At 38.5% G+C, this 26,655-nt stretch overlaps 1 protein-coding gene across 7 annotated transcripts in view; it reads left to right on the top strand.

Annotated features, from left to right (window-relative positions):
* usp34 (ubiquitin specific peptidase 34) overlaps positions 1-26,655 on the top strand; it is a 319,734-nt gene that overhangs the window by 48,495 nt on the left and 244,584 nt on the right. For all 7 annotated transcript variants that reach the window (XM_059986017.1, XM_059986013.1, XM_059986016.1 and 4 more), the window contains exons 2-7: positions 521-608; positions 5,543-5,966; positions 7,987-8,037; positions 9,823-9,972; positions 21,548-21,615; positions 21,761-21,953. In XM_059986017.1, coding sequence (XP_059842000.1) covers positions 521-608; positions 5,543-5,966; positions 7,987-8,037; positions 9,823-9,972; positions 21,548-21,615; positions 21,761-21,953 — 974 coding nt within the window. The remainder of the gene's footprint in view (positions 1-520; positions 609-5,542; positions 5,967-7,986; positions 8,038-9,822; positions 9,973-21,547; positions 21,616-21,760; positions 21,954-26,655) is intronic.

The following is a 26,655-nucleotide window of genomic DNA, read 5'->3' as shown; positions in this document are numbered from 1 at the left end:
GCTAAGTTCAAGGCGTTGATATAACTTAACAACTGTATTGAAGCCTGCGGTATTTCTATCCTGTCACAACATTTCTTTATTCATTGATTTAGCAGTATCAGTTTTGTGAATAGCTCAAATATGTTTTTCTATATCAGTGAACTCATCAATTACATTGCTTTCATTTGACTTTTTCCCAGGATAGGGGAGTCTTAAGAGCATGGGTTTGAGGTGAAAGGGGAATGATTTAGAATGCACCTCAAAGCCAAGTTTCTCACGTAGAGTGTGTTGGGTATGTGGAATCAGCTACCAAAGGAGGTGAAGGCAGGTACAATTACAATGTTTAAAAAAAATTGAGAAGGAAAGGAAAGATCAATGGATGTCTTGGTTGACATGGACATAATGGGCTGATGGGCCTGTTCTGTGCTGTATACTCTCTGAATTTAAGTGACTCATGAAGTATAAACATGAGGCATAATCTAACTAGATGGAATTGCCTGTTTTGTGCTTTGTGAAACTAATTTTATTATCCTTCCAACAGTATCTGAAACAGAAAGTAATGAAGGACTACAGCTTAAAAAGGAACATGCTCTCAAAATATTTAATTACATTAATTCTTGGGCACAGAGGTATGTGTACATTTTAGTTATGATGCCTGCATGAGCTGACTTTATACTATATAATCATATTTGAGGTGATACAATTGCAGTAATAATTCACTTCTGTAAATTAAAGTCACAAGAAAAGTTGATACATTTTGACATTTTAGTTTCCTTTCCTAAATTGCTTTATTGATATTCTACCTTGGATTTTGCTTGGAAGTGTTTGAATATAATGGTTGAACAAAACTGGTTTAAAAAGACTTGTGCTGCTTTCATTCTGTACATTAACTGATAAATCACTGTGTAATTCAACACCACCATAGGGATTGCTTATTTGAATATTTGAACAACTGGTGTGACGATAAAGAGGGGCTTAAATTTTGTGTTGTTACTTTTAGAACTAATTATTTTAAAGTGAATCCCAGACTGTGGGTTGTCCAGAATTTTTTGAGGCATATAGTTACAAGAAAAAGTTTGTGAACCCTTTGCAGTTACCAGGTTTTCTGCATTAATTACTCATAAAATATGGTCTGATTTTCATCTGTTATAATAATAGACAAACACAATCTGCCTAAACTACAGTCAGTCCCCGGGTTACGAATGAGTTCCGTTCCTGAGTCCATCTTTAAGTCGGATTTGTATGTAAGTCAGAACAGGTACATCCAGTATTATTTAGCGTCAGTCAAATGTTTGTCTTAGTATATAGTATATATTTTACCTTTCTATGCATATAAAACACTTAAGAAACGTGTGTTTTTCTATAATTAAACCACTGCATTGCTTAGTAATAATTGTAGCTTTCATCGGGGCAGAGCTTTTCATATGCTCCATTATTCTCACTTTGTCCTTTATCTGCATCCTTTAAAGTTGTTCTGAACGTTGACCGCCTGTAGCCTAAAGCTTTTCCAATGACTGATGGCATTTCACCTCTTTCCAATCTCTTTATTATTTCCACCTTATTTTCAATCGCGATCGTTTTCCGTCAACAGAACAGAAAACTGCGGATTTAATGTTCTAACATTGAGCATCAGTGAACCGTTTGATTGGCCTATCAGAGTTCTCTTTAGGAACTAGTTGTCTTGATCAGCATTTCTGATCTGGCTATTGTTCATGATCGCACTTAATAAAAAAAAATACAGCAGCAGCCGCGAGCGGCGGGTCTTATGCTGCTCCGGGTCATAAAGTCCACCTGCACTGGGACAGGTTAAATGGGACAAGTGGGGGCAGTGCTGTCTGGAAAGTGGGGGGGGGGGGGGGTCAGGGTGAATCTTGCTAAGAAATATTTAAGCCAAATGCAAAGTTATACACTCAACACAGTGTTAACGGCAATGACTTAAAATGGTGGGCGGCGTCGTGATCCGACTTAAAATGGTGGATGGCGTTCTCCTCCCTCTGTTCGTAAGTACGAGTTGTCAGTAAGTTGGACTTTTGTAACTCGGGGGACTGCCTGTAATAGCACGCAAATAATTGTTCTTCTTATCAATACTGAGTACACTATTTAAACAATCACAGTCTTGGTTCAAAAAAGTATGTGAGCCTCTGGAGTAATGCCTTCTACAAAAGCTATTTGGAGTTAGGTGTTCCAGTCAATGAGATTAGATCGGAGGTGTGGGTTGAAGAGATGCTCTGCCCTATATAAAAAGAAAAGGCACACAAAGCTCAGCATTTAATACCATCAATTCCACAATCCTGATTGAGAAGTTACAGAACTTGGGCCTCTGTACCTCCCTCTGCAATTGGATCCTCGACTTCCTAACCGGAAGATCACAATCTGTGCGGATTGGTGATAACATCTCTTCCTCTCTGACGGTTAGTACCTCAGGGGTGTGTGCTTAGCCCACTGCTCTGCTCTACTCTATACCCATGACTGTGTGGCTAGGCATAGCTCAAATACCATCTATAAATTCACTGAATCCCTGATGGTGAGGAGAGGGCGTACAGGAGCAAGATATGCCAGCTAGTGGAGTGGTGTCACAGCACCAACCTTGCACTCAACGTCATAAGATGAAAGGGCTGATTGTGGACTTAAGGAAGGGTAAGATGAAGGAACACATCAATCCTCATAGAGGGATCTGAAGTGGAGAGAGTGAGCATTTTCAAGTATCTGGGTGTCAAGATCTCTGACCTAGCCTGGTCCCAACATCTAGGTGCAACAAATACATTCAAAAACTTCAATAGATATACCTTGGAGAGCATTCTGACTGGCTGCATCACTGTCTGGTATGGGGGTGGGGGGGCTACTGCACTGGACCGGAAGAAGTTGCAGAGGCTCCATCTTGGGTACTAGCCAACAAGATACCCAGGCCATCTTCAAGGAGCGGTGTCTCAGAAAGGTAGCGTTTATTGTTAAGGACCTTCAGCATCCAGGGCATACCGTTTTCTCAGTGTTACCATCAAGTAGGAGGTGCAGAAGCCTGAAGGAGCACACTCAGCAATTCAGGAACAGCTTCTTCCCCTCTGCTATCTGATTCCTAAATGGACATTTAACCCTGGAACACTACCTCACTTTTTAAATATATATTCTGATTTTTTTGTATGATTTTTAATCAATTCAATATATGTATACTGTAATTTTATCCACTTATTTAATTATGTACCATTTTATTTATTTTTCTTCTATATTATGTATTGCTGCTAAGTTAACAAATTTATTATTAACATGCTGATGATAATAAACCTGATTCTGATTCAAAGTCAGGTTATTAACAGAGCCTGCTCTTCTCAAGAAAGATCTGTTTCTTGCACTGAGCCTCAATCAAAACAACTTTCAGATCACCTCAGAGGAAGAATTGTAGAAGTGCATGAAGCTGGAAAAGGCTACAAACGCATTTCAAAAGATATGAGTGTTCATCAGTTCACAATAAGAGAAATAGTCTACGAATGGAGGAAATTCAGTACTGGTGCTACTGTCCCTAGGAGTGGGTGTCCTGCAAAGATCACACCAAGAGCACAACATGCGATGCTGAAGGAGGTGAAAAAGAACCCAAGGGTAACAGCAAAAGACCTGCAGAAATCTTTAGAACTTGCTAAGGTCTCTGTCCATGTGTCAACTATAGAAAAACACTGAACAAAAATGGTGTTCATGGAAGGACACCACGGAGAAAACCAGTACTCCCCAAAAAAAACATTGTTGCACCTCTTAAGTTTGCGAAAGACCTCCTGGATGTTCCACACACTTCTGGGACAGTTTTGTATGGACAGATGAGACAAAAGTTGAACTTTTTGGCAGAAATGCACACTGCTAAGTTTGGAGGAAAAAAGGCACTGCACAGCAAAACCAAAACCTTATCCCAACCATGAAGTATGGTGGAAGAAGCATCATGGTTTGGGGCTGCTTTGCTGCCTCAGGGCCTGGACAGCTTAAAGTCATTGAGGGAACAATGAAATTGTATCAAGACATTTTACCGGAGAGTGTCAGGGTAATGGCCCGTCACCTGAAGTTTAACACAAGTTGGATGATGCAGCAAGACAATGATCTGACACACAAGAGTAAATCAACAACAGAATGGTTTAAAAAAAAGAAAATTCATGTTTTGGAATGGCCAAGTCAGAGTCAGATGTTGTGGCATGACCCGAAGAGGGCTTTTCATGCAAGGTGTCCCAGAAATACTAGGCCTTTAGACAGAGGAGCAGAATTAGGCCATTCAGCCCAATGAGAATGCTCCACCATCCTATTACGGCTGACCCTGGATCCCGCTCAACCCCACACATCTGCCTTCTTGCCATATCCTTTGGTGCCCTGACTGATCAGGAAACGATCAACTTGCGCCTTAAATATGCACATGGACTTGGCCTCCACCACTGTCTTTTGCAGAGCATTCCACAGATTTACTCTCTCTGGCTGAAAAAATTCCTCTTTACCTCTGTTTTAAAGGGTTGCCCCTCAATTTTCAGGCTGTGCCCTCTGGTTCTGGATACTACACCATAGGAAGCATTCTCTTCACATTTACCCTATCTAGTCCTTTCAACATTCGGTAGGTTTCAATGAGATTCCCCCACATTCTTCTAAATTCCAGTGAGTACAGACCCAAAGCTCCAAAATGCTGCACATATGTTAACCCCTTTATTCCTGGTATCATTCTGGTGAACCTCACCTGGAGGTTCATATTGATAACTGAAGTAGCTTAGTATGGAGGAATATTCTAAAATCCCTCCTCGCTGTTGTGCAAGTCTGATCAACAGCTACAGGAAATGTTTGGTGGTGTCTACTGATGCTAAAGTTGGTTCTACCAGTTATTAAATTCAGGGGTTCAGATACTTCTTCCAATCTGGACTGTGAATGATTAAACAATGTGTTCAATAAAGACATGAAATGTACAGTTGTGTGTTTTTAGTTCAGGCAGATTGTGTTTCTCTATTACTGTAATTTAGACAATGATCAGACCACATTTTATGAGTAATCAATGCAGAAAACTTTGTAATTGTAAGGGATTCACTAACTTTTCCTTGCACTGTACATGTTTCTTTTGAGATGTGCAACACTGCAATGGGCACTTTCACCCACCATGTCCTTGCTAACTATTTTGTCCATTTGTCCTAATTGCGACCGGCCTTACCTATTAATTGTCAAAAAGCTTAGCTTCTGTGAATAAAACACAGAGTATTTGACCCTGATTTGATGGCAGTTCATCATTATGATAGCTGCATAAATGTCATTTTCACATGATGTAATAATGTTCTATCTTCAGGTACAACTCAGGGGTTCTTCTGACATGACAGCAAAATTGAATACAGTATATATCATAGTTCAGGGTTTTGCAAAGTTATCTACAACATGTTTTAGAGTTTCCAGAGACATTTGGAAGCTATATTTCAGACCAGTAATTATATTCATGATGTCATAAGATTTTGTTCTCTGTGCATAATAGATTTTCTAAAAATGTGTTTATGTTGGCTTTCACTAAAGTTTTGCTATTTTTGTGTTTTAAGTAAAACTGTCAATGTTTCTCTTTAAAATATAGGCAATGCCTTTGTTGCTTCAAGGAGTACAAGCACCTGGAAATCTTCAACCAGGTTGTTTATGCCCTTATCAATATGGTGACTGCTCAAATCCAGGCTCTTCAAGACCAGTTGTGTAAAATTTGCACTAGTAATGATTCATCATGGCAGGACCTGAATCAGCAAATCCATGAACAGACTAATCAGGAAGGAGAGAGTAATAAAAATGAAGACGATATTGGTCGAAAATTGAATGATTTTGTGGAGAAAAATACAAATAATAGAACATGTGGGAGAACTGATGAGGTTTCTGCACGGAGCACTGATCCATTTAGTGCATGGAATACAGAGGAAAAAGAAAAGTTGTTGTTATGTGTGGCAAAGATATTTCAGATTCAGTTTCCTTTATATACTGCCTACAAACATAACACTCATGCTACTATAGAGGTATAATGTATTTTTTCAGCTGTATCGTTGATATATGTAATTTGCTAACTGAGTTTTTAACAAATATCTATTGTTTTGGAAGAAGATGCATGTTTGTGCATTATGTATATTTCAAGGTTTTAACTTAACTAAAATTGATTAGGTATAAAACTTGAAATGTAAGGGGAGAAAAGAAAAATGTGATAAATTGCTTCAGGCAATTCAGAAAATAGCTGTGGCCTTTTTATAGTGTTTTAGTGTTTACTCTTAAGGATGGGATGGATGCAATAGATTTTTGAAGTTTTAATGAAACAAACTGTTATAGCTATGATTAGCATAAATAGAATGACATTTGTTGGTGTGTGAACAGAAAAGAATCAGTAATGCAACCCCTTATTTGGCAACCTGGTGTTTGTTCTCCAGATGACATTTCTGTAACAAATGGACTATGTTTGGAGTGTTGTAGAAGAGAACAGCATTAGAAAATTTACTTTCCTGAATTCCATATTAATTTCTGTGCTTCAAATAGATAATACTTTTAAAGTTTACTAGTTCCATATGATTTTTGCATAAGGAAACTATCAAATGTCAAGATTTGAGAGGCAACAAGTGAATAATGTATTCTTTGAAAAGTGGCAAGCGTCCATTCAAAAATGTAGATATTATGCTTATGTTTGTAATTTAATTTGCAACTGTATCTTGATCAATATCTTAATATAATTCAGGCTTTGAGTGAAATAACTAAGGCAAATGCAGTTATGTGACAGGAAATATTTTTGATGTATTTTATGAGATCAGATTAAGAATGCATATTTGTTTATATGCCACAAATAGAGTTTACTACTTATATTAAGATTTGTAAGCATAGAAATTATAGGTTTTATAAAATATTACAGTTACCCCAGCTACAAGAAATAATTAAGGAAAACTAACTGAGCACTTTATAACAAATGAATTTCTTTTGAAGTTCAGGTACTGTTACATGGCTGGTATTTGCATAGCAAAGTTGCACAAACAGCAATGAATTAAAAACAAAATGCTTGACATTCATTGTTGTAGAAACAGAAATTTGTGGTTAGTCTGTGCCACATCCATATTCTCTGCTTGTGGATTCAGATCATTTGCACTCTGATTTAAATTTATGATCTATTATTCCTCAATCACCTCCATTCTTTTTACTGCTGAAATCTATATCCATATCTTCTTGGCTCTACGATTGACTATTTCTACTGGCTAGTTTGAACATATCTTGGACTCTCCACAAATTTCTGCTTCTTGGAAACGACACTCGTATATTTGTTATTACGTGTTGGCATTTTCCAGAATAGAAATGCCTGAATTTTGATAATTGTTTTCAAATCTTCAAGGACTTCCCATCTCTGTATCCTTTTCTAGCCCAATAGCACTTTTCAATCTGTGTGCTGCTTCAATTTTGCCCTTTTGTGCTTTCCATATATTCATTGCTTCACCATTGGTGGCTTATGTGTTCCTTGTGGAGTTAACTCTGGAAGTCTTTACCTGAACCTTACTCTTCTTTCAAGGTGCCGTTTAAACCTACCTGGCTGTCCTAATATCCCATTTTGTGACCCTCTGAATACTCTCCTGTGAAATGCCTTGGGGCATTTTGCTATGTTAAAGATACCATAAGGGTGTAAATGATGTTGCTGATGGATGACCATTGCTTGATTTTCGGAAACAGTTGCATTCCTGTAAAATGGATTGGGCTTTTGATCCCCATTTACTTGGCAGGCAGGCCTTTGTTTTAACATTTTGATGTCTCAGTGTAGATTATATGTTCAGTTGCCTTATTTGGGCTTGCATGTTTGGTCACTTGACACAAGATTTCAGTGTTCTATTGCTAATGTTAATGATGGAATTAAAGCATTAATAGTTTTGAAATTTTTCTGAGAAACAAATGGTTTTTAACTTGAAAATAATGGGTTAAATCAGCTTTGTAGTTTGTGTCTGCTGTTACCTAAGATGATAATATAATGATACTTCAATGTTGTTTAAAATCTATACTAACCTTTCTTTAAATTAGGATATTTCAGCTCACGAAAGCAACTTATTAGGGGCGTTCTGTGATATGAATGTAAGTAACAACTTTCATCTAACTTAAGCTATTTTGATATGTTCTTTCATTACCAATCTTTGGTAACATAGTGAAAAATTAATTTGGGATATACAACCAGTAATATATAAAAATATTTTAGACTTTCTGGACAGCTTTTCTCCTGTAAAGAAAATGACTCAATTTCTGATTCTTTAATTATTTGAAGTGTCTCTTTTAAGGGCAAAACTTACTAGGAAATTAAACCTAAATAGCTGTAGAGTACGTTAAATGTTCTTTCCAACCCAACTTGCATTTTATTTACTTTTGACTTGCTACAGGAATCTGTACAGGTCTTTTGCTCTGCCTGAATCTCCTTGGAATACATGGGACATGCATTGTTTCAGTCTTAGTTGAGCCCCTCTCTTACAGTCATCAGTATTCAAGAAAAGTGGTTTCAGTGTCCTTTTCTGTGCTGAGCTGAGTTTTTCATTTGCTGCCAAATTTAGTCTCCATGTTCACATGGTACTCTTGAGTCTTCAGTTTCCTAGCTTCTCCACCTCCAATATGTGGTATGGCAACAGATACAATATAACTGACAGTCACAACTACTCTCTGCACTTATGTTCATTTTGCAGTCTTAATGTTATTACACACTTTATACCTGTTGCATATGAGTTTCACTTGGCTGCAGGGTGAATTTGTAGGTTTCAAGTTGACATTGTATGATCTTTATTTTCAACTGGCTATTAACAGCTGAAGTTTGAGATGCAGTTATTGGTTACAAACTTTCTTGTTAAGTGAAATTCATAGTTGTAAAGTACAAGTGATTTTAATTAAACGTGGAGTCAGTAGTTCCTTGTGGGAATTGAAGTTGATTGCGAGGCCCATGATAGACTAAATTAAAATAATAGTTTATATTTTCAAAGCACTAAATACCTTTTTTATTTCCCAAGTAATTGCTATATTTTAAAAGACCTAAGACTCTGTTGGCAGTGCACTTACACTATCTTATACAAAGCAATTAAGAAATTGTTTTGCAGAAAAGCCATTCCCAATGTATTCTTGATTTAAAAAAAAATATGAACTTTGATCAGAACACTTTTAACTTTAAACTTTCTGATTCTGATGCATAATATTATATTCCAGTGCATTATCATATTTGTAAATTTTCATCTGGTGCATCATGTTGAATTATTGTTAGATTTAATTTTTCATTCATAGTACCTCCTAAAATAGACATTCCAATATAATCCTTAGGAAGTAATTTCATACAATTTTGGATACGTCCAATATCTTTCTGGTAAAATAATTTTTCTGACAAAATGAAAATAAAAGGCATGGAAAGATTAGGAACACTAAAAGCGTGTGTGATGAAAATAAAGCGGTTGAAGTTCTGATGTGAACTTTAAAAAAAAATCAGGCCTGAAGTTTAGGTGCTTTTAATTACCCACATAATGAATTCAGCAATTGAATGCATTGCTTTTTGAATTTGCTAGTGGGGAAAAACCTGTAAGAAGATTTAATTTGGCAATATTGATATAGATAGTTTAGATTATATTTGAGAAATCTACATACTACTATAAGTTCCATGTACCCAAAGCAAATCTCCAAAAGATCTTGTTACTGTAAAATATTGAAGTAGTGATTGTCTTTTATAAAGTTCTAATTTTCTGAGCTTTATGTAAAGTCAGCAAAACTGGATTTGAGGTGAGGTATAGAGGGAACGAATAATTTTAATCTGAAAACTTTTGTAATTTGCTGATTTTCATCATTTTGTTTCTTGTGTCCAAAATCTCTAATTGCCCTTATTCGTTATATATTTAGGATGTGGAAGTACCTTTGCACTTGCTTCGCTATGTCTGCCTCTTTTGTGGGAAAAATGGCCTTACGCTTATGAAAGATTGTTTTGAATATGGAACACCTGAAACTCTTCCTTTTCCAATAGCACATGCATTTATTACAGTAGTATCCAATGTAAGTTGTACATATTTTTTACTTTGAATTCTATTAATTATTCAACAAGCCAGTTGACTTAGTCTATTAAAAATTTGCTGTTCCCTACAGATTAATGTACAGGTAGATATGCTCATAAACATTTTGTTAGGTTACAGTTAAGAATGTAAGCTAAAGCTATTTTGGTTCTTTTGCAATAAGTTTCATAATTATGTAAAGAATGTAGAGTGTTGGTTAAGCCAGATGTTGTTGGGGATGTGGAGCAAGTAGGTTTATGTACTTTAAAATTGTGTAACTCAGTTATAAATCCAAAATATTTACACATTTTTGTAATTCATGATCATTGTTTAAAGCTTTGGCTAGTTGTATTATCAAAAGGTGTATGTTACTTTGTGTGCTCTATAAAATAATGTAATGTGTAGTTTGCTTCTATGGTCATTCAAAAAATAATGTATAAATACTTGAGTTATTAACATATTTAAAGTAACTGCATTACTTCCTGCATTCTAGAAAATTAAACATGTATTAAGACTAAAAGATCCAGGAGTAGAATTCGGCCATTTGGGTCTGTGAGTCTGCTCAGCCATTCCACCAAAGCTGTTTTATTATTCCTCTCACCCCCATTCTACTACCTTCTCCCCATAAACTTTGATGCTCTGATTAATCAGCAACCTGTCAACCACTGCCTTGGATATACCCAGTAACTTGGCCTGCTTAGCTGTCTGTGGCAAAAAATTACACAAATTCACCACCCTCTGGCAAAATAAATTTTTCCTCATCTCTGTTCTAAATGGATAGAAACATAGAAAACCTACAGCTCAGTACAGGCCCTTTGGCTCACAAAGATGTGCCCTTAGAAATTACTAGGGTTACCCATAACCCTTTATTTTCTAAGCTCCATGTACCTACCCAAAAGACTCTTAAAAGACCCTATTGTATCTGCCTCTACCACTGTTGCCGGCAGCCCATTCCACACACTCGCCACGCTCTGCGTTTTTTAAAAAAAAACTTACCCCTGGCATCTCCTCTGTAGCTATTCCCAAGCACCTTAAACCTGAGCCCTGTTGTGGCTGCCATTTCAGCCCTGGGAAAAAGCCTCTGACTATCCACATGATCAGTGCCTCTCATCATCTTATAGGCCTCTATCAGGTCACCTCTCATCCTCCATCGCTCCAAGGAGAAAAGGCTGAGTTCACTCAACCTGTTTTCATAAGGTATGCTCCCTATCCAGGCAACATCCTTGTAAATCTCCTCTGCACCCTTTCTATAGTTTCCACATCCATCCTGTAGTGAGGCGACCAGAACTGAGCACAGTACTCCAAGTTGGGGTCTGACCTATATAGCTGCAACATTACCTCTTGTCTCCTAAATTCAATTCCACGATTGATGAAGGCCAATACACCGTATGCTTTCTTAACCACAGTCAACCTACGCAGCTGATTTGAGCATCCTGTGGACTCAGACCCCAAAATCCCTCTGATCCTCCACACTGCCAAGAGTCTCTCCATTAATACTATATTCTGCCATCATATTTGACCTACCAAAATGAACCACTTCACATTTATCTGGGTTGAACTCCATCTGCCACTTCTCAGCCCAGTTTGACATCCTGTCAATGTCCCGCTGTAACTTCTGACAGCCCTCCACACTATCCACAACACCCTGAACCTTTGTGTCATCAGCAAACGTACTAATCCATCCCTCCAATTCCTCGTCCAGGTCATTTATAAAAATCATGAAGAGTAAGGGTCCCAGGGTCCCTGAGACACACTACTGACCTCCAAGCAGAATATGACCCATCTACAACCACTCTTTGCCTTCTGTGAGCAAGCCATTTCTGGATCCACAAAGCAATGTCCCCTTGGATCCTATGCCTGCTTACTTTCTCAATAGGCCTTGCATGGGGTACCTTAACAAATGTCTTGCTGAAATCCATATACACTACATCTACTGCTCTTTCTTCATCAATGTGTTTAGTCATATCCTCAGAAAACTCAATCAGGCTCGTAAGGCATGACCTGCCCTTGACAAAGCCATGCTGGCTATTCCTAATCATATTATACCTCTCCAAATGTTCATAAGTCCTGCCTCTCAGGATCTTTTCCATCAACTTACCAACCACTGAAGTCAGACTCACTGGTCAACAATTTCCTGGGCTATCTCTGCTCCCTTTCTTGATTAAGGGAACAACATCCGCAACCCACCAATCTTCCGGAACCTCTTCCATCCTCATTGATGATGCAAAGATCATCACCAGAGGCACAGCAATCTCCTCCCTTGCCTTCCACAGTAGCCTGGGGTACATCTCCTCCGGTCCTGGTGACTTATCCAACTTGATGCTTTCCAAAAGCTCCAGCACATCTTCTTTCTTAATATCTACATGCTCAAGTCTTTCAGTCCTCTGCAAGTAATCACTACAATCACCAAAATCCTTTTCTGTAGTGAATACTGAAGTAAAGTATTCATTTACTTCTGCTGTTTCCCCCGGTTCCATACAGACTTTCTCACTGTCATACTTATCCTCTTGCTCTTCACACACTTGTAGAATGCCTTGGGCTTTTCCTCAATCCTGTCCGCCAAGGCCTTCTTATGGCCCCTTCTGGCTCTCCTAATTTCCCTCTTAAGCTCCTTCCTGTTGGCCTTATAATTTTCTACATCTCTAACATTACCTAGCTCCCTGAACTTTTCATAAGATTTTCTTCTTGACTAGATTTACTACAGCCTTTGTACATCGCGGTTCCTGTACACTACCATAACTTCTCTGTCTCTTTGGAACTTACCTATGCAGAGCTCCACGCAAATATCCCCTGAACATTTGCCACATTTCTTCCCTCCCTTTCCCTGAGAACATCTGTTCCCAACTTAAGCTTCTAAGTTCCTGCCTGATAGTCTCATAATTCCCCTTACAGCAATTAAGCACTTTCTAACTTGTCTGTTCCTGTCTCTCTCCAATGCTATTGTAAAGGAGATAGAATAATGATCACTATCTCTAAAATGCTGTCCCACTGAGAGATCTGACACCTGACCAGGTTCATTTCCCAGTACCAAATCAACTACAGTTTCCCTCTTGTAGGCGTATCTACATATTGTTGTAAGAAACCTTCCTGAACACACCTAACCATCTCCACCCCATCTAAAGCCCTTGTTCTAGGAAGATGCCAATCGATATTTGGGAAATTATCGATACAACTCTGTTATTATTACACCTTTCCAGGATCTGTTTCCCTATCTGCTCCTTGGTATCCCCGTTACTATTGGGTGGTCTATAAAAAACACCCAGTAGAGTTATTGACCCTTTCCTGTTTCTAACCTCCACCCAGAGACTCTGTAGATAATCCCTGCATGATGTCCACCTTTTCTGCAGCCGTGACACTATCTCTGATCAACAGTGCCACGCCCCCTCTTGCCTCCCTCCCTTTCCTTTCTGAAACATCTAAAACCCGGCACTCGAATTAACCATTCCTGTCCCTGAGCCATCCAAGTCTCTGTAATGGCCACCACATCATAGCTCCTGTACTGATCCATGCTCTAAGCTCATCTGCTTTGTTCACAGTACTCCCTGTGTTAAAATAGATACATCTCAAACCGTCAATTTGAATGTGTCCCTTCTCTACCACCTGCCTATCCTCCATCACACACTGCCTCCAAGCTTTCTCTATTTGTGAGCCAACCGCCTCTCCCCCAGTCTCTTCAGTTCGGTTCCCACCCCCCAACAATTCAAGTTTAAGCTCGCCTCAGTAGCCTTAGTATACCTTCCTGCCAGGATATTGGTCCCCCAGGATTCAAGTGCAACCTGTCCTTTTTGTAAAGATCACACCTGCCCCAAAAGAAGTCCCAGTCATCCAGAAATCTGAATCCCTGCCCCCTGCCCCAATCCCTCAGCCACACATTTATCCTCCACTTCATTCTATTCCTATATTCATTGTTGCTTGGTACAGGCAGTAATCCCGAGATTACTACCTTTGCAGTCCTGCTTCTCAACTTCCTTCCTAACTCCCTGTAGTTTTCTTTCAGGACCTCTTCTCTTTCCCTCCCTATGCCATTGGTACCAATATGTACCATGACCTCTGACTGTTCTCCCTCCCACTGCAGGATATCATGGACACAATATGAAACATCCCAGACCCTTTCACCTGCGAGGCAAACTACCATCCCAGTTTCTTTCCTGAGTTCATAGAATCGCCTGTCTGACCCCTAACTATAGAGTCCTTTATCACTACTGCCTTCCTCTTCCTCCCCCTACCCTTCTGTGCCACAGGGCTGGACTCTTGCTTCCCCCAGGTAGGTTGTTTCCCCCCCACCCCAACAGTACTCAAACAGGAGAACTTATTGTTCAGGGGGACAGCCACAGGGGTACTCTTTAGTACCTGACCCTTCCCCTTCCCCCTCCTGACTGTGACCCACTTGTTTGTCTCCTGTGGCCCATATGTGACCACCTGCTTGTAACTCCTTTCTATCACCTCCTCGCTCTCCCTGACCACACGAAGGTAATTTGAGCTGCATTTCCAGTCCCCTAACATGGTCCCTTAGGAGCTGCAGCTCGACACACCAGGTGCAGAAATGGCTGTCTGGGAGGCTGGGAGACTCCAGGACTTGCCACATCTGACACCAAGCACAGAACACCAGCTTCAAACACCTACTCCCTTTTGGCAATTAACACAGGTAAACCTACCTTGCCTTGTCCCATTACTGTCAAAGCCCTATCGCTCTGCTACCCTCACACTCTGCTGCCCAGTATGGCGGTCTTCTTTTTAAACTTTTTCCGGTCTACTGGCTGAAGTCACGCACTTGCGCTGAATTGCCTCTCTTTATCCTGAGTAATAAAATGCCTTTGCTCCGGAAATCCTTAGCCGTTCCACTCGCAGCCTTCTCGCTTCGAATCCTCTAGTCCTGAGGCTCTGCTTTGACAGATATTAAACCCATACATTTGTGTGTTGCAAAAGGCTTTAAATGCCTGAATATAACTGTACTTAAATTATTTTTGATTTTATATGTAGTATTAATAATTAGGATCTTAAACCCTAACATGAAGGCATACCCTTGCTTAAATACACAATGCACCTGGTCCTAGACTCCCCCACCTCCAACTATATGAAACATCCGCTCCACATCCACTCTATCCAGACCTTTCAATATTCGAGAGGTTTCAATGAGATTCCCCCCCCCCCAATCATTGCCGTATCCTTGGATGTTAGGTGCCCAACTATGATCTGCTTTCAGCTATGACGCAGAGATGTCCAAGAGATCATTCCTGCCAATCTTGCTGCCCACCGAGAAATAAAGTAGAACATTTTTTTTGATCTATAGAAGTTAGTTTATCTCCAATACCTTTGTGCATCTGAGTTATGATTTATCAACGGAACTTTGATATAAATCAGAGCTCCCTGTCAATAACACACACCTGTTCCATCTCCCTGACTCTATTATCTTCATTCATTACTTTTCTTCTTTTAATGTACTTGTATCTATTTAATGATCTTTTATCTGTGTGCATTTCACAACAGCACTTTGCTTCAGAAAATCCTATGTCTATATTTAGTATAGAAATAGTCTTGTAAATTGTAACTGCATAGCTGTTCCTCTCTGTGCACTTAATCTGCAGTGGCAGCTTAAGTCTTGAGGTCGAATTTGTGCAACACAGAACTTTGTCAACAAAAGTTCAACCCCTGTTGTTAGAAATACTTTGACAGATATTAAACCCATGGATTTGTGTGTTGCAAAAGGCTTTAAATGCCTGAATATAACTGCTTAAATTATTTTTGATTTTATATATAGTATTAGTAATTAGAACTTTGAGTCTTAACATGAAAGCACACCCTTGCTTAAGTACAGAATACACCTTAGTAAACAATTAAATTTACTTGGAAAAATGTAAATTAGTTGAAATATTCCTGTCAAAGTGTTAGAAAAATAAAACGTAGAACCACAGAACAGTTAACTTGACACCATTTGGATGGAAAACTTTAGCATCTATTTCTCAGGAATTGAGCATGGTCAGCATTGATATATAACAGAAATTTCAAGTTTCACTTGTCTTTTGGAATTGTATGATATATTACACTCAGCAAAATAGGTTATGTGGGAACGACTTGATTCATAAAAAAAAACAAGTGAGGGTAACTGAATAAAAAATAAAATCACAAGGGATAAGGATTAATATAATATCATGGATTGAAGTTTAGCTTAATGGTCAGGAAAGTGTAAGTTAAAACATTTTTGAGTACCAAGACTGTGATTAATTGCTTGCTCAAAGGATTAGCGATGAAGCTCCAGCAATCATAATCTATATCAATGACATGGGTGAGGGATATAAATACTAAGGTGTCGTGGTATGGGTTATGAGGAGGAATTGGAGAGCTTCAAAGGGATATAGACAAGGTGAGTAAATCGGTAAGAGCCAGATAACTAGAATATAATGTGGAAAAGTGGAACTCACCAACTTTTGTCGAAAGGATATAAAGGGTGGCTCATTGAGTAGACAAATTATGTATTTCTTTTATTGCAGAGAAGTGTGAAATGCTGCACTTTTTCTGAAATGGATATGTTATAGATTAGAGCATATTTGGGAAGCGTGGGACCTCAGTGAGCATGAGTTTAAATTTTTGAGTGTGCAAAGGTGGTTAGTAAAATACATGGAATCCTGAGAGTCTTAAGCAGGAAGGTTTTGAACGTATACAAAACTGGGGTTAGCCCAAAACTGTCCAAGCCTGGTTGCCACAATTTGTAATGTCAGATCCTGGAGAGGATGGTGAATTGATTTAGTAGAATGAATCTGACAATGAGAGATTAATTTACAAGTTCAACTGTACAAGTTGGGCAGTTCTCCTTGGAACAAAGGAGGTCAAATGGAGATTTGTTTGAGGTGCGTAGGTTAATTGTAGCTCATAAGTAAATGGAGGAAAATATTCCCATTTATAGATGGCTTAGTGATGAGGGTAACAGGTTTAAAATTTGACACAAAAGAATCAAGGAGGATGTGATAAAAGGTATTTTTCACAGAATAATTGAGATCATTTCGCATTTCCCCCTCCCCCTACTACTTTCAAATCTCTTACTATCTTTCCTTTTGGTTAGTCCTGACGAAGGGTCTTGGCCTGAAACATCGTCAGTCCTCTCCTTATAGATGCTGCCTGGCCTGCTGTGTTCCACCAGCATTTTGTGTGTGGTGGTGTTTGAATTTCCAGCATCTACAGATTTTCTCATGTGAGAGCTAGAATTATGCTTTTGTAAGGAGAATTTACATAGATTTGATGAAATTTATGCCAATCACACTTACCACCCTTCTTGTACATTATCGGCATGGGGAGCAAAATATCTATTTTAAGGTTTTCAAAGAATGGAAACGAAGTTACTTGGAGTCAGGGCACTGACTTAATTACTGACAATTAAGAAATTTTGTATGGCATTGAACCTTGATGTTTTGAAGCACTGTTCTACAATTTAATGGGTTTTTCCTAATTTCTTTTGAACACAAAAACATCTTGATGAGTAAAACCATTTATTAACGTACAAGTTTTTTTCCATAAGTAATATCACAGCTGTGATATACTATCTTAAAATTCATAGCTGTGCTTGCTCTTTTTCTCCTTTTGGACTGCTGAAGAAAGAAAAATGTTTTAATAGTTTTACTTAAGACAAGTGTTGCCAATACACCTCCAGCGATGAATAACTATTTTGACCATCTCTGAATTACATTATTTGAAAATCCTGGAACTCCTTCCTGACAACATTTTGAGAGCATCTTCATTTCACTTAGTGCTGTGTTTTAAGAACAAGCCTCAAAATTTCTGTACCAGTCATCCTAAAGAAAACAAAATAAAAGACTATCTTACCAGCAGTAGACAAACCAGGGAATGAATTAAACAAGATTGTAACTTGCTGCATTAGGTGAGCTGTATGTGCCCGCTGTGACATGAAGGAAAAACTACAGACTCTTTTGTAACCTGTATCATCTAAAGTCCAAAAGGCCAAGTTACTGTATGCAGTAATGTGAATGCCCAGACTGAAGAAGGGCGTGAGGAAGCTGTCTAAGCTAAAACAGTACATTAAGAGGAACTTAAATTATTTAAAAAAAACAATGTAATTTAAAAAAATTAAATTACAATCATTAAGCTGATAGTTGAAGAATTGATGAGTTACTCTCTATTTCCCCTTTTAAGCACCTAAGTATGTATTTTTACAATTAGTTCATCGGCCATGTTCTATAGAATAGTTGCTAGAAATTCATTCTCTTTGGATTTTGCATCTGAGTGCAGCTGGGGAAAAGAACAGAACTCAGTCAGCAACTTCTTGAGGACTTGATTGTAGCTAAGTGGTGGTAATCCGGTTTATGATTGCTGGGGATAAAAAGAAATTGCAAATGCTGGAAGCAATGAGGAGATCAAGCTGCATATGTGAGAAGTGAAATAGAGTTGATATTTTATGTTGAAGTCCCTTTGGAAGAACCTGGAGGAAGAGAAAGGATGCTTGGGGAGGCGAAGGGTTTCTCTGATAGTGTAAAACTGGGATGAAAGTGGTTATAAGCTGTAAATATGGTTATCTGGTCCGTGAATGAATGCAAGCAGTAAGAGAACAAAAATGTAAACAAAAGAATGTAGGGGTTTGTGAAGTCCTGCTTACAGGTTAAACTGGGCTTGTTCTCATTTGCACATAGTGGGGGGCCGGGGGGTGGGTGGGAGAAGAACCAGGTTAAACCAAAATCATAGATCTGACAACTGATGCATAAAGTAAAATCAAATGATTTGAACTCATAGAATTCAGTATTGAATATTGAGGGCTGTGGCTTGCTCAGATGGAGGATGAGGTATTGTAACAGTACAGATGACAACAGACCGAAAGGTCAGAGTTGGGAGTGGGATGGGCAATTAAAATGGCAGGCAATAGGAAGCTCAGAGTTGTCTGAGCAGCCAGCTATCTGTGGCCAACTGCACTGTTACAATGAGGCACAATGCAAGCTTGAGAAAAGCACCTCCTTCTGGACTATAGAAATCTGCATCTTGGATAACTAGATTTTTCTGTATCAGTTGTCCGTCTTTCAGCCCACTTTATCCATGCCAACTGTGTTGCCTATCTACACTAATCCCATTTCCCGGCATTAAGTCTGAATTCTTCTACACCTTTCCAGTTCTAGTACCTGTGCAAATAGTTTTCAAACATTTAATTGTCATTATAAGCAATTATCACCTCTTCTGGCAGTTTGTTCCAGGTAACTAGCACCCTCTATATGAAAAATTTAGCAATCAGATCTTCTTTAAATTTTTCCTGTCTCATCTTAAATCTATCCCCTTTACTTCTAGACTCCCTTGCCCTGGGGAAAAAGATTCTAACTATGCCATCTATGCTGCTGATAGTTTTATAAACTCTAAGATACCTTTAAGCCTACTTAATCTCACTTTATAACTGTAGCTATCCATTATAGCCAGCAGCCTGGGACATCTCTTGTTAACTTTCTATTGCTACTGTATCTTCTGGAAAATAGAATTGTGTAGATTACTCAAATGTGATCTAACCATCAATTTGAATACTTGCAACATGGCATCTAGGTTACTATATTTGATGTGTTGGTCTATGAAAGCAAACATACCAAATGCCTGCTTCATTGCACTATCTATCTATGTTGCCACTTTTCAGAGTTATGGAGTTGCACCCAAAAATCCCTTTGTACATTAGTGCTTCAAAGTTCCTTCTTGTTTAGCATACCTGGTGTATCTGAGTTTGACTCCCCAAAGTCCATTATCTCGGCCTTGTGTGGAATAAGTATGATCTACCCCTTCTGCCCAACTTTCTAGCTGATCTATGTTACCACTTTATCCTAAGGCAGTCTTCACTGGAATTGCACTCTGGACTCCCAACACCCTGAGCTGAAACAGTGTTATGCTCACCACTATGTGACCGTGGTGCACCACTTTTCTTCATGGTCTTTGAGGTTTTCTCTCTGATTTTCCCAGTGAAACATCCCCACTTGCCCACTCTCCCAGCCATGTATTGAGCTTCTTTGCTCTCCTTGCCAGTACTGACAAAGTGTCTTTGACCTGAAATGTTAATTGAAAACAAGTTACCTAATATATCCTGAGAGTTAACTGTTGTAATTTGTTACAGTAATTAGTATGTCAGTTTTGTAATTATTATTTCATTTTGCTATGCCCTCCAGTATAGATATTTCAATTGCATTCACAAATTTATTAGTACTTGAAAATTCATGTCACTACCTTGACCTATATGCAGAATCAGTGGAATTATTCTATCTTAATAAAAATCCAAACTTTAAATAGAATAAGAACAAAATAGTTGAAGTCGTCAACAAGCAACATTCTTCAATTTGAATCCCTTAAATTCAGGGAAATCTTGATATTAAGTAGTGAAATTGAATCTTCTCATATAAATACTATCCTTAATAGTCAAAAATTAAACTGTTAGCTCTGTATTTCAAGTAAAACAGTAGATCATTGACGAATACTTTGCATATCAGAACTTGGAAAAACAATACAGTGATTACGATAATGTTTGTAGGGGCCATAATACACAGATAGATTGTAACTTAGGAACTTAAGCAATACTGATTGGGGAAAAACTTAAATGTGAAATCTGGCAATGATTTCATCTGAGAAATACTAAGTTCATTCACCCATAATACCAGGGAGAACACTATGGCCTATATGAGAAAATGTTGCCTGCTGATTCTTTTAACAATCTTGTTCTCACTCTGTTAAAAGTTTTGATTTTTATATAGCATGTAGTTACTTGCAGTGAATGGCATTGCCATTTTCAATAGTCTTCTAGAAATTTCTGTTGCTAGTACAGTAATGGTACCTTAGGTACAATCCAGAAATGTACAAATACTATTCTGAATTCAACCGTTGTTTATATGCTAGCATCAAAGTAATTCCCATGGAAAAGACCAGATTGTTGTAAATATCCCTTTTTTGTATCTAATTTTGTATCCCTTTTTTCAAAACTTATCCTGACTTTCTTGTTGACGTTTTTACTTTAAAATAATGAATTTTAACCTGTTGAGCCTTCACATATTTTCCAAAATAGCATTTGAAAAAGTTTTAGTCATTTTCTTTTACCAACTAAAAACTGTTACTTTTGCGATGATCCGTTTAATGTAGGTTCTGTGATTTTCTAACTCTTTGATTAACTCACAGTTGTACTTTGACATCCTTGGGCAAAAATAATAGGTTTATGTATATGCTAATAAATATTTTCTGCTGTGTGTAAGGAAGAACCAATTTATTCCTTGGCTTGCCAAATATCTTTAAGATTGATTATTGGCTAGTGTCTGGATTAAATTGAACTGTTGGCCTGTAGATTCTTCCAGCAACTTGTGCAAAGTCTCATTGCAATTAAATGATAAAGGCAGATATAACTAATGGCTACTTTAATTCAGCAATTCTGAATAGGTAGTATGGATATCTTGCACTTTGAGCACTTCTTAATTGGTCTATAAAATATCTGGTGTTGAATATTACAATTGCTGGATTTTATGGAATATGAGACATTTTATGTACATATTTGTGAAGTAATATTGTCTTTTAAGTGTGTGGTTATAATTCATTACTGGTCTTTTGTAATTATATTTTGTTTTATATTACAGATCAGGATATGGTTACACATCCCTGCTGTTATGCAACATGTTATACCTTTTAGAACTTATGTTATTAGGTGAGTGATCAGATTATTTGCACGTGATGATTTTGTATTTTTTATTAACCTTTTAGCATTTCACTAAAATATTACTGATATTTGTATCTCTTAAATTGGAAAACATCACCAATAGTACTTAACTTGTTTTAATGTTCAAATCTAGGTATTTGTGTAAACTTTCAGACCAGGAATTACGGCAGAGTGCTGCACGCAACATGGCAGATTTGATGTGGAGTACGGTCAAGGAACCTTTGGATACTGCACTGTGCTTTGATAAAGAGAGTTTGGATCTTGCTTTTAAATACTTCATGTCACCAACTTTAACAATGAGGTTGGCTGGACTCAGTCAGATTACAGTAAGTTACTATTTAGTAAAAATGTTATTTATACGATGTCTTATTCATTTAGACACTTTAGACAGTTTTACAAAATGAGTTATTCTGCTTTATTGTGAAGTAGATGGGATTGTTCCACATACAGGCTGTGGGTCCACTTGGTCTATGCAGGAATTTAAGCATCATATTTCCTCCTCTGCCAATTCTTCTATATCATTAATATAAAAAAGAGAAGCAGGAATAGGTGCATCAGTCTTTCAAGCTGTTTCACCATTCAGAGGCATTGTGGCCGATGTTTTACCATGCCTACCACATAGATTCATAGACAAAACAGTACGGATATAGGCCCTTTGGCCCAATGAGTCCACACCAACCACAGGGTCCATCCAGCTAGTCCCAGTTTCCTGCATTTGGCCCATATCACCCTAACCCCTGCCCCTCCATGCATCTATTCCGGTGCTTCTTAAATTATACTATTTTACCTGCCTCAAGGACTACTTCTGGTAGCTGATACTGTTTACTCACCACCCTGTGAAAAAATTGCCCCTTCAGTTCCTTTTTAAACTTTTCCCTTCTCACCCTAAATTGCTGCCCCCGAGTTTTGGTCTCATCTATCCTGGGAAGAAGACTGTTACCCTCTGCCTTATCTATGCCCCTCATAATTTTAAACATTTCTAACAGAGTGTGCCTCATTCTCCAACAGTCTAGAAATAAAGCACTAACATGGCCATTTCTCCCTTTGACTCAGCCCCTCTAGTTTTGGCAACATCCTTGTACATCTTTTCTGCTTTCTTTCCAGTATAACTACATATTTCCTTTCACAGAATGACCAAAACTGGATGCAGTACTGTAAGTGCTCAAGGTAACTAGCTGCAAGTACACCAGCAATTTGTAAAGCTGAAACATAATGCCAAAACTCCGATATTCATTGCTTTGACCAATGTGCTAAATACCTTTTTGAACATTCTGTCTGCATGTGGCACTACTTTCAGCTGACTCTCTTCCATTGCATTCCTAATGCCGTACCATTCATAGTATAAGTACTATGCTGGTTTGACTTTCCAAAGTGCATCACTTCACACTTACCTGTATTGAAATCTATTTGCCACACCTTGGCCCACTTCCCTAAATGATCAGGATCCCTCTGTAATCTAATTTAACCTTCATCACTATCAACAAAAACTCCTAATTTCATGTCAGCCAAAAACTTTCATATCAAGCCTTGTACATTCACATCCAAATCTTTATATGAATAACAAATAAGAAGGATTCCAACATGGGCCCTGTGGCACACCACTAATCACTGACCTCCATTTTGAGAAATGACCTTCAATCATTAACCGTTGCTTCCACCTTTCAAGCCAATCTTGAATCAACCAAACTAGTTCTTCCTGGATTCCATGGAGCCAACCATCCACACCAACCTACTCTGAGGGACCATATCAAAGGCCTTGCTGAAGTCCAAAGAAACAAGATCTGCTGCCCTACACCTTCTATGTTGTGGTTACTTAATCAAAGAACTCTAAAAGATTCATCAAGCGTAACCAAACATGCAAAACATTATTTAATTGGACAATATCTAATCAAATGTTGAATGGTCCCTCAGAATTCCTTCCAGTGTCATCTCCACTACTGATGTCAGGCTGACTGGCTCTCCTTTTTTGTCTTTGCTATCATTTTTAGAGAACAGAGCAACGTTAATCAACTTCCAGTCTTCCTGAACCTAACCGGTGGCTAATGATGAAACAAGCATCTCCACAAGGGCCTCTGCAATTTCCTGTTTCGCTTCCTACTAAGTCTGCAGTTGTACTTGGTCAGGCTCGGGATATATCCATCTTAATGTGTTGCAAGGCAGAAAATATCGCCTCCTTAGTAATGTGAATGTCCTCCAAAACTCATTTCCTATTATCTCTTGAGCAACCATGATTCATTCCTTAGTAAATACTGAGAAGAAATACAGTGTTTATCAAAAATCCACCTATTTTGTGTGGTTCAAAACAAAGGCGACCCTGCTGATCTCTAAAAGGGTCTAATCTTTCCCTAGCCACTGTTTTACTCTTAGTGTAGTTACAGAGAGTTTCTTGGTACTTTCCTTAACTTTACTTTCCAGATCCATCTCATCCCTTTCTTTGCCTTCCTGATTTCCCTCTTAAAAGTATTTTTAATCTTTTTGCAGTCATCATAGGGTTTGTGCAATCTTGACCACCAAAATCCAGTGTAGGACTCCGATTTTAAAATCTCTTAACAGCCAAGGTAGCTAGGATATGACAGGTTTTCCCTTCACCCTAACAGGATCATGATGTTCCTGGCCACTTTATATCATATTCTTAAATGCCTCTCACTTGCCAATTCTTCCTTTGCTTTCAAAAAGGCTCAGTCAGTTGACCTCTGACAGTTCCTGCTAAGTTCCCCATAATTAGGGTTGCTCCAATTTAGACCATAAGATGTAGGAGCAGAATTAGGCCATTTGGCCCATTGAGTCTGCTCCGTCATTCCACCATAGCTGATTTATTATCCCCCTCTTCCCTATTCTCCTGCATTCTCCCCATAACCTTTGATGCATTGACTAATAGAGAACCTATCAACATCTGCTTTAATTATACTCAGTGACTTGGTCTCCACAGCTGTCCATGACAGTGAATTTCACGGAATCAGCACCCTCCGGCTAAAGAAATTCCTCCTCATCTCTGTTCGAAATGAACGTTCCTCTATTGTGAGGCTGTGCCCTCTAATCCTAGGTTCCCCCACTATAGGAAATATCTTTGTCACATCCACTCTATCTAGGCCTTTCAATACCATGTAGGTTTCAATGCGATCTCCCCTTATTCTTCTAAACTCTAGCAATCCAGGAAACTCTAGCTCTTCATATGTTAACCTTTTTGTTCCAGGTAGCATTCTCATGAACCTCCTCTGGATGCTGTCCAATGCCAGCACACCTTTCTTAGTAAGGGCACATAACTGTTCTTAATACCCCAAGTGTGTACTGACTGAAAAGTCTTCAGCATCACATCCTTGTTCTTATACTCTAATCCTCTTGGAATTAATGTGAATATTGCATTTACCTTCATTACTACCAAATCAGTCTACAAGTTACCCTTTAGGGAATCCTGCACAAGAACTTCCAAGTCCCTTTGCAGTTCTGATTTTTGGATTTTCTCCCCATTTGGAAAATAGTCTATGACTTTATTCCTACAACTAATGACCATACACTTACTTACATCATCTTCCATCTACCACTTGTTTGCCCATTCTCATTGTCAAGGTCCTTCTGCAGGCTCTCTGCTCCTCAACACTAACTGCCCCTCCATCTATCATTGTGTTGTCTGTAAACTTGGCCACAAAGTCGTTGGATTTCATCATCCAGATTGCTGACGTATAATGCAAAAGGAAGCAGCCCCAATGCCGAACTCAGTGGAACTCCAGTAGTTACCTACAGCCAACAGGAGTAGGCCCCCTTTATTCCCACTCTTTGCCTCCTGCCAGTCAGCCAATCTTCTATCCATGCTAGTATCTTTCCTGTAATACCATGGGCTCTTGTTTAGCAGCCTCTTACGTGGCACTTGTCAAAGGTCTTCTAAAAATAAACAAATAAACAAATCTAAGTAAACAACATCCGCTGACTCCTTGTCTATCCTGCCTTTACTTCCTCAAAGAATTCCAAAAGATCTGTCAGGCAGGAATTCTCCTTAAGGAAACCATGCTGACTTTGGCCTACTCAATCATGTGTCTCCAAGTTCTCTGAAACCTCACCCAATATCTTCCCAACCACTAAAGTCTGGTTAACTGGCCTAGAATTTCCTTTCTTCTACCTCTCTGCCTTGTTAAAGAGTAATGACATTTGCAATATTCCAGTCCTCCGGAACCATTTAAGAATCTGGTGATTTTTGAAAGATTATTAATGCTTCCAATATATCTTCAGCTACTTCTTTCAAAACCCTGGGGTGTAGTCTGTCTGGCCCAGGTGACTTTTCTACCTTTAGACCTTTCAGCTTCCCAAGCCACTATTTTATCTGCCAATTCTTTGGCCCCATTACTGCTTCTCCAGTGTTATTTCCAGTGAGCCAATATCGCCTCTCTTATTTTATATATCTGAAAAAGCTTTTCATATCCTCTTTTATATTATTAGTTACCTTGTATTTATATTCAATGTTTTCTCTCCTAATGGCTTTTTTAAGTTGCCTTTTATTGGTTTTAAAAAGCTTTCCAATCCTCTAACTTCCTGCTAACTTTTGCAATATTATATGCCCTATTTTTTTGCTTTTATGCTGTCTTTCATTTCCCTTTTCAGCTGTGGTTGCTTCATTCTCCCTTCAGAAACCTACTTCATGTTTGGAATGCATCTACCCTGCACCTTCCAAATTGCTCCCAGAAACTCCACTCATTGTTGTTTTGCTGTCGTCCCTGTTAGCGTCCCCTTCCAATCAACTTTGGCCAGCTCCTCTCTCATCCCTGTATAATTCTCTTTACTCCACTGTAATACTGATACATCTGACTTTATCAAACTGCTATGTGAATTCTATCATATTATCATCACTGCCTCCTAAGGGTTTCTTTAACTCAAGCTCCCAATTTAAATCTGTTTCATTATTAAACACCCATTCCTAAGTTCCCTTTCTCATAGTAGGCTCAACCATAGTCTGCTCTTAAAAGCTATCTTATAGGTATTGTACTAATTCCCTCTCCTTGGGATCTATCAACAACCCGATTTTCTGAATCTACTTGT

Source organism: Hypanus sabinus, chromosome 12 (genome assembly GCF_030144855.1).
Source record: "Hypanus sabinus isolate sHypSab1 chromosome 12, sHypSab1.hap1, whole genome shotgun sequence".
NCBI lineage: Eukaryota > Metazoa > Chordata > Chondrichthyes > Myliobatiformes > Dasyatidae > Hypanus > Hypanus sabinus.
The sequence above is the reverse complement of the archived record's forward strand: the minus strand, read 5'-3'. Positions and strand labels throughout refer to the sequence as shown.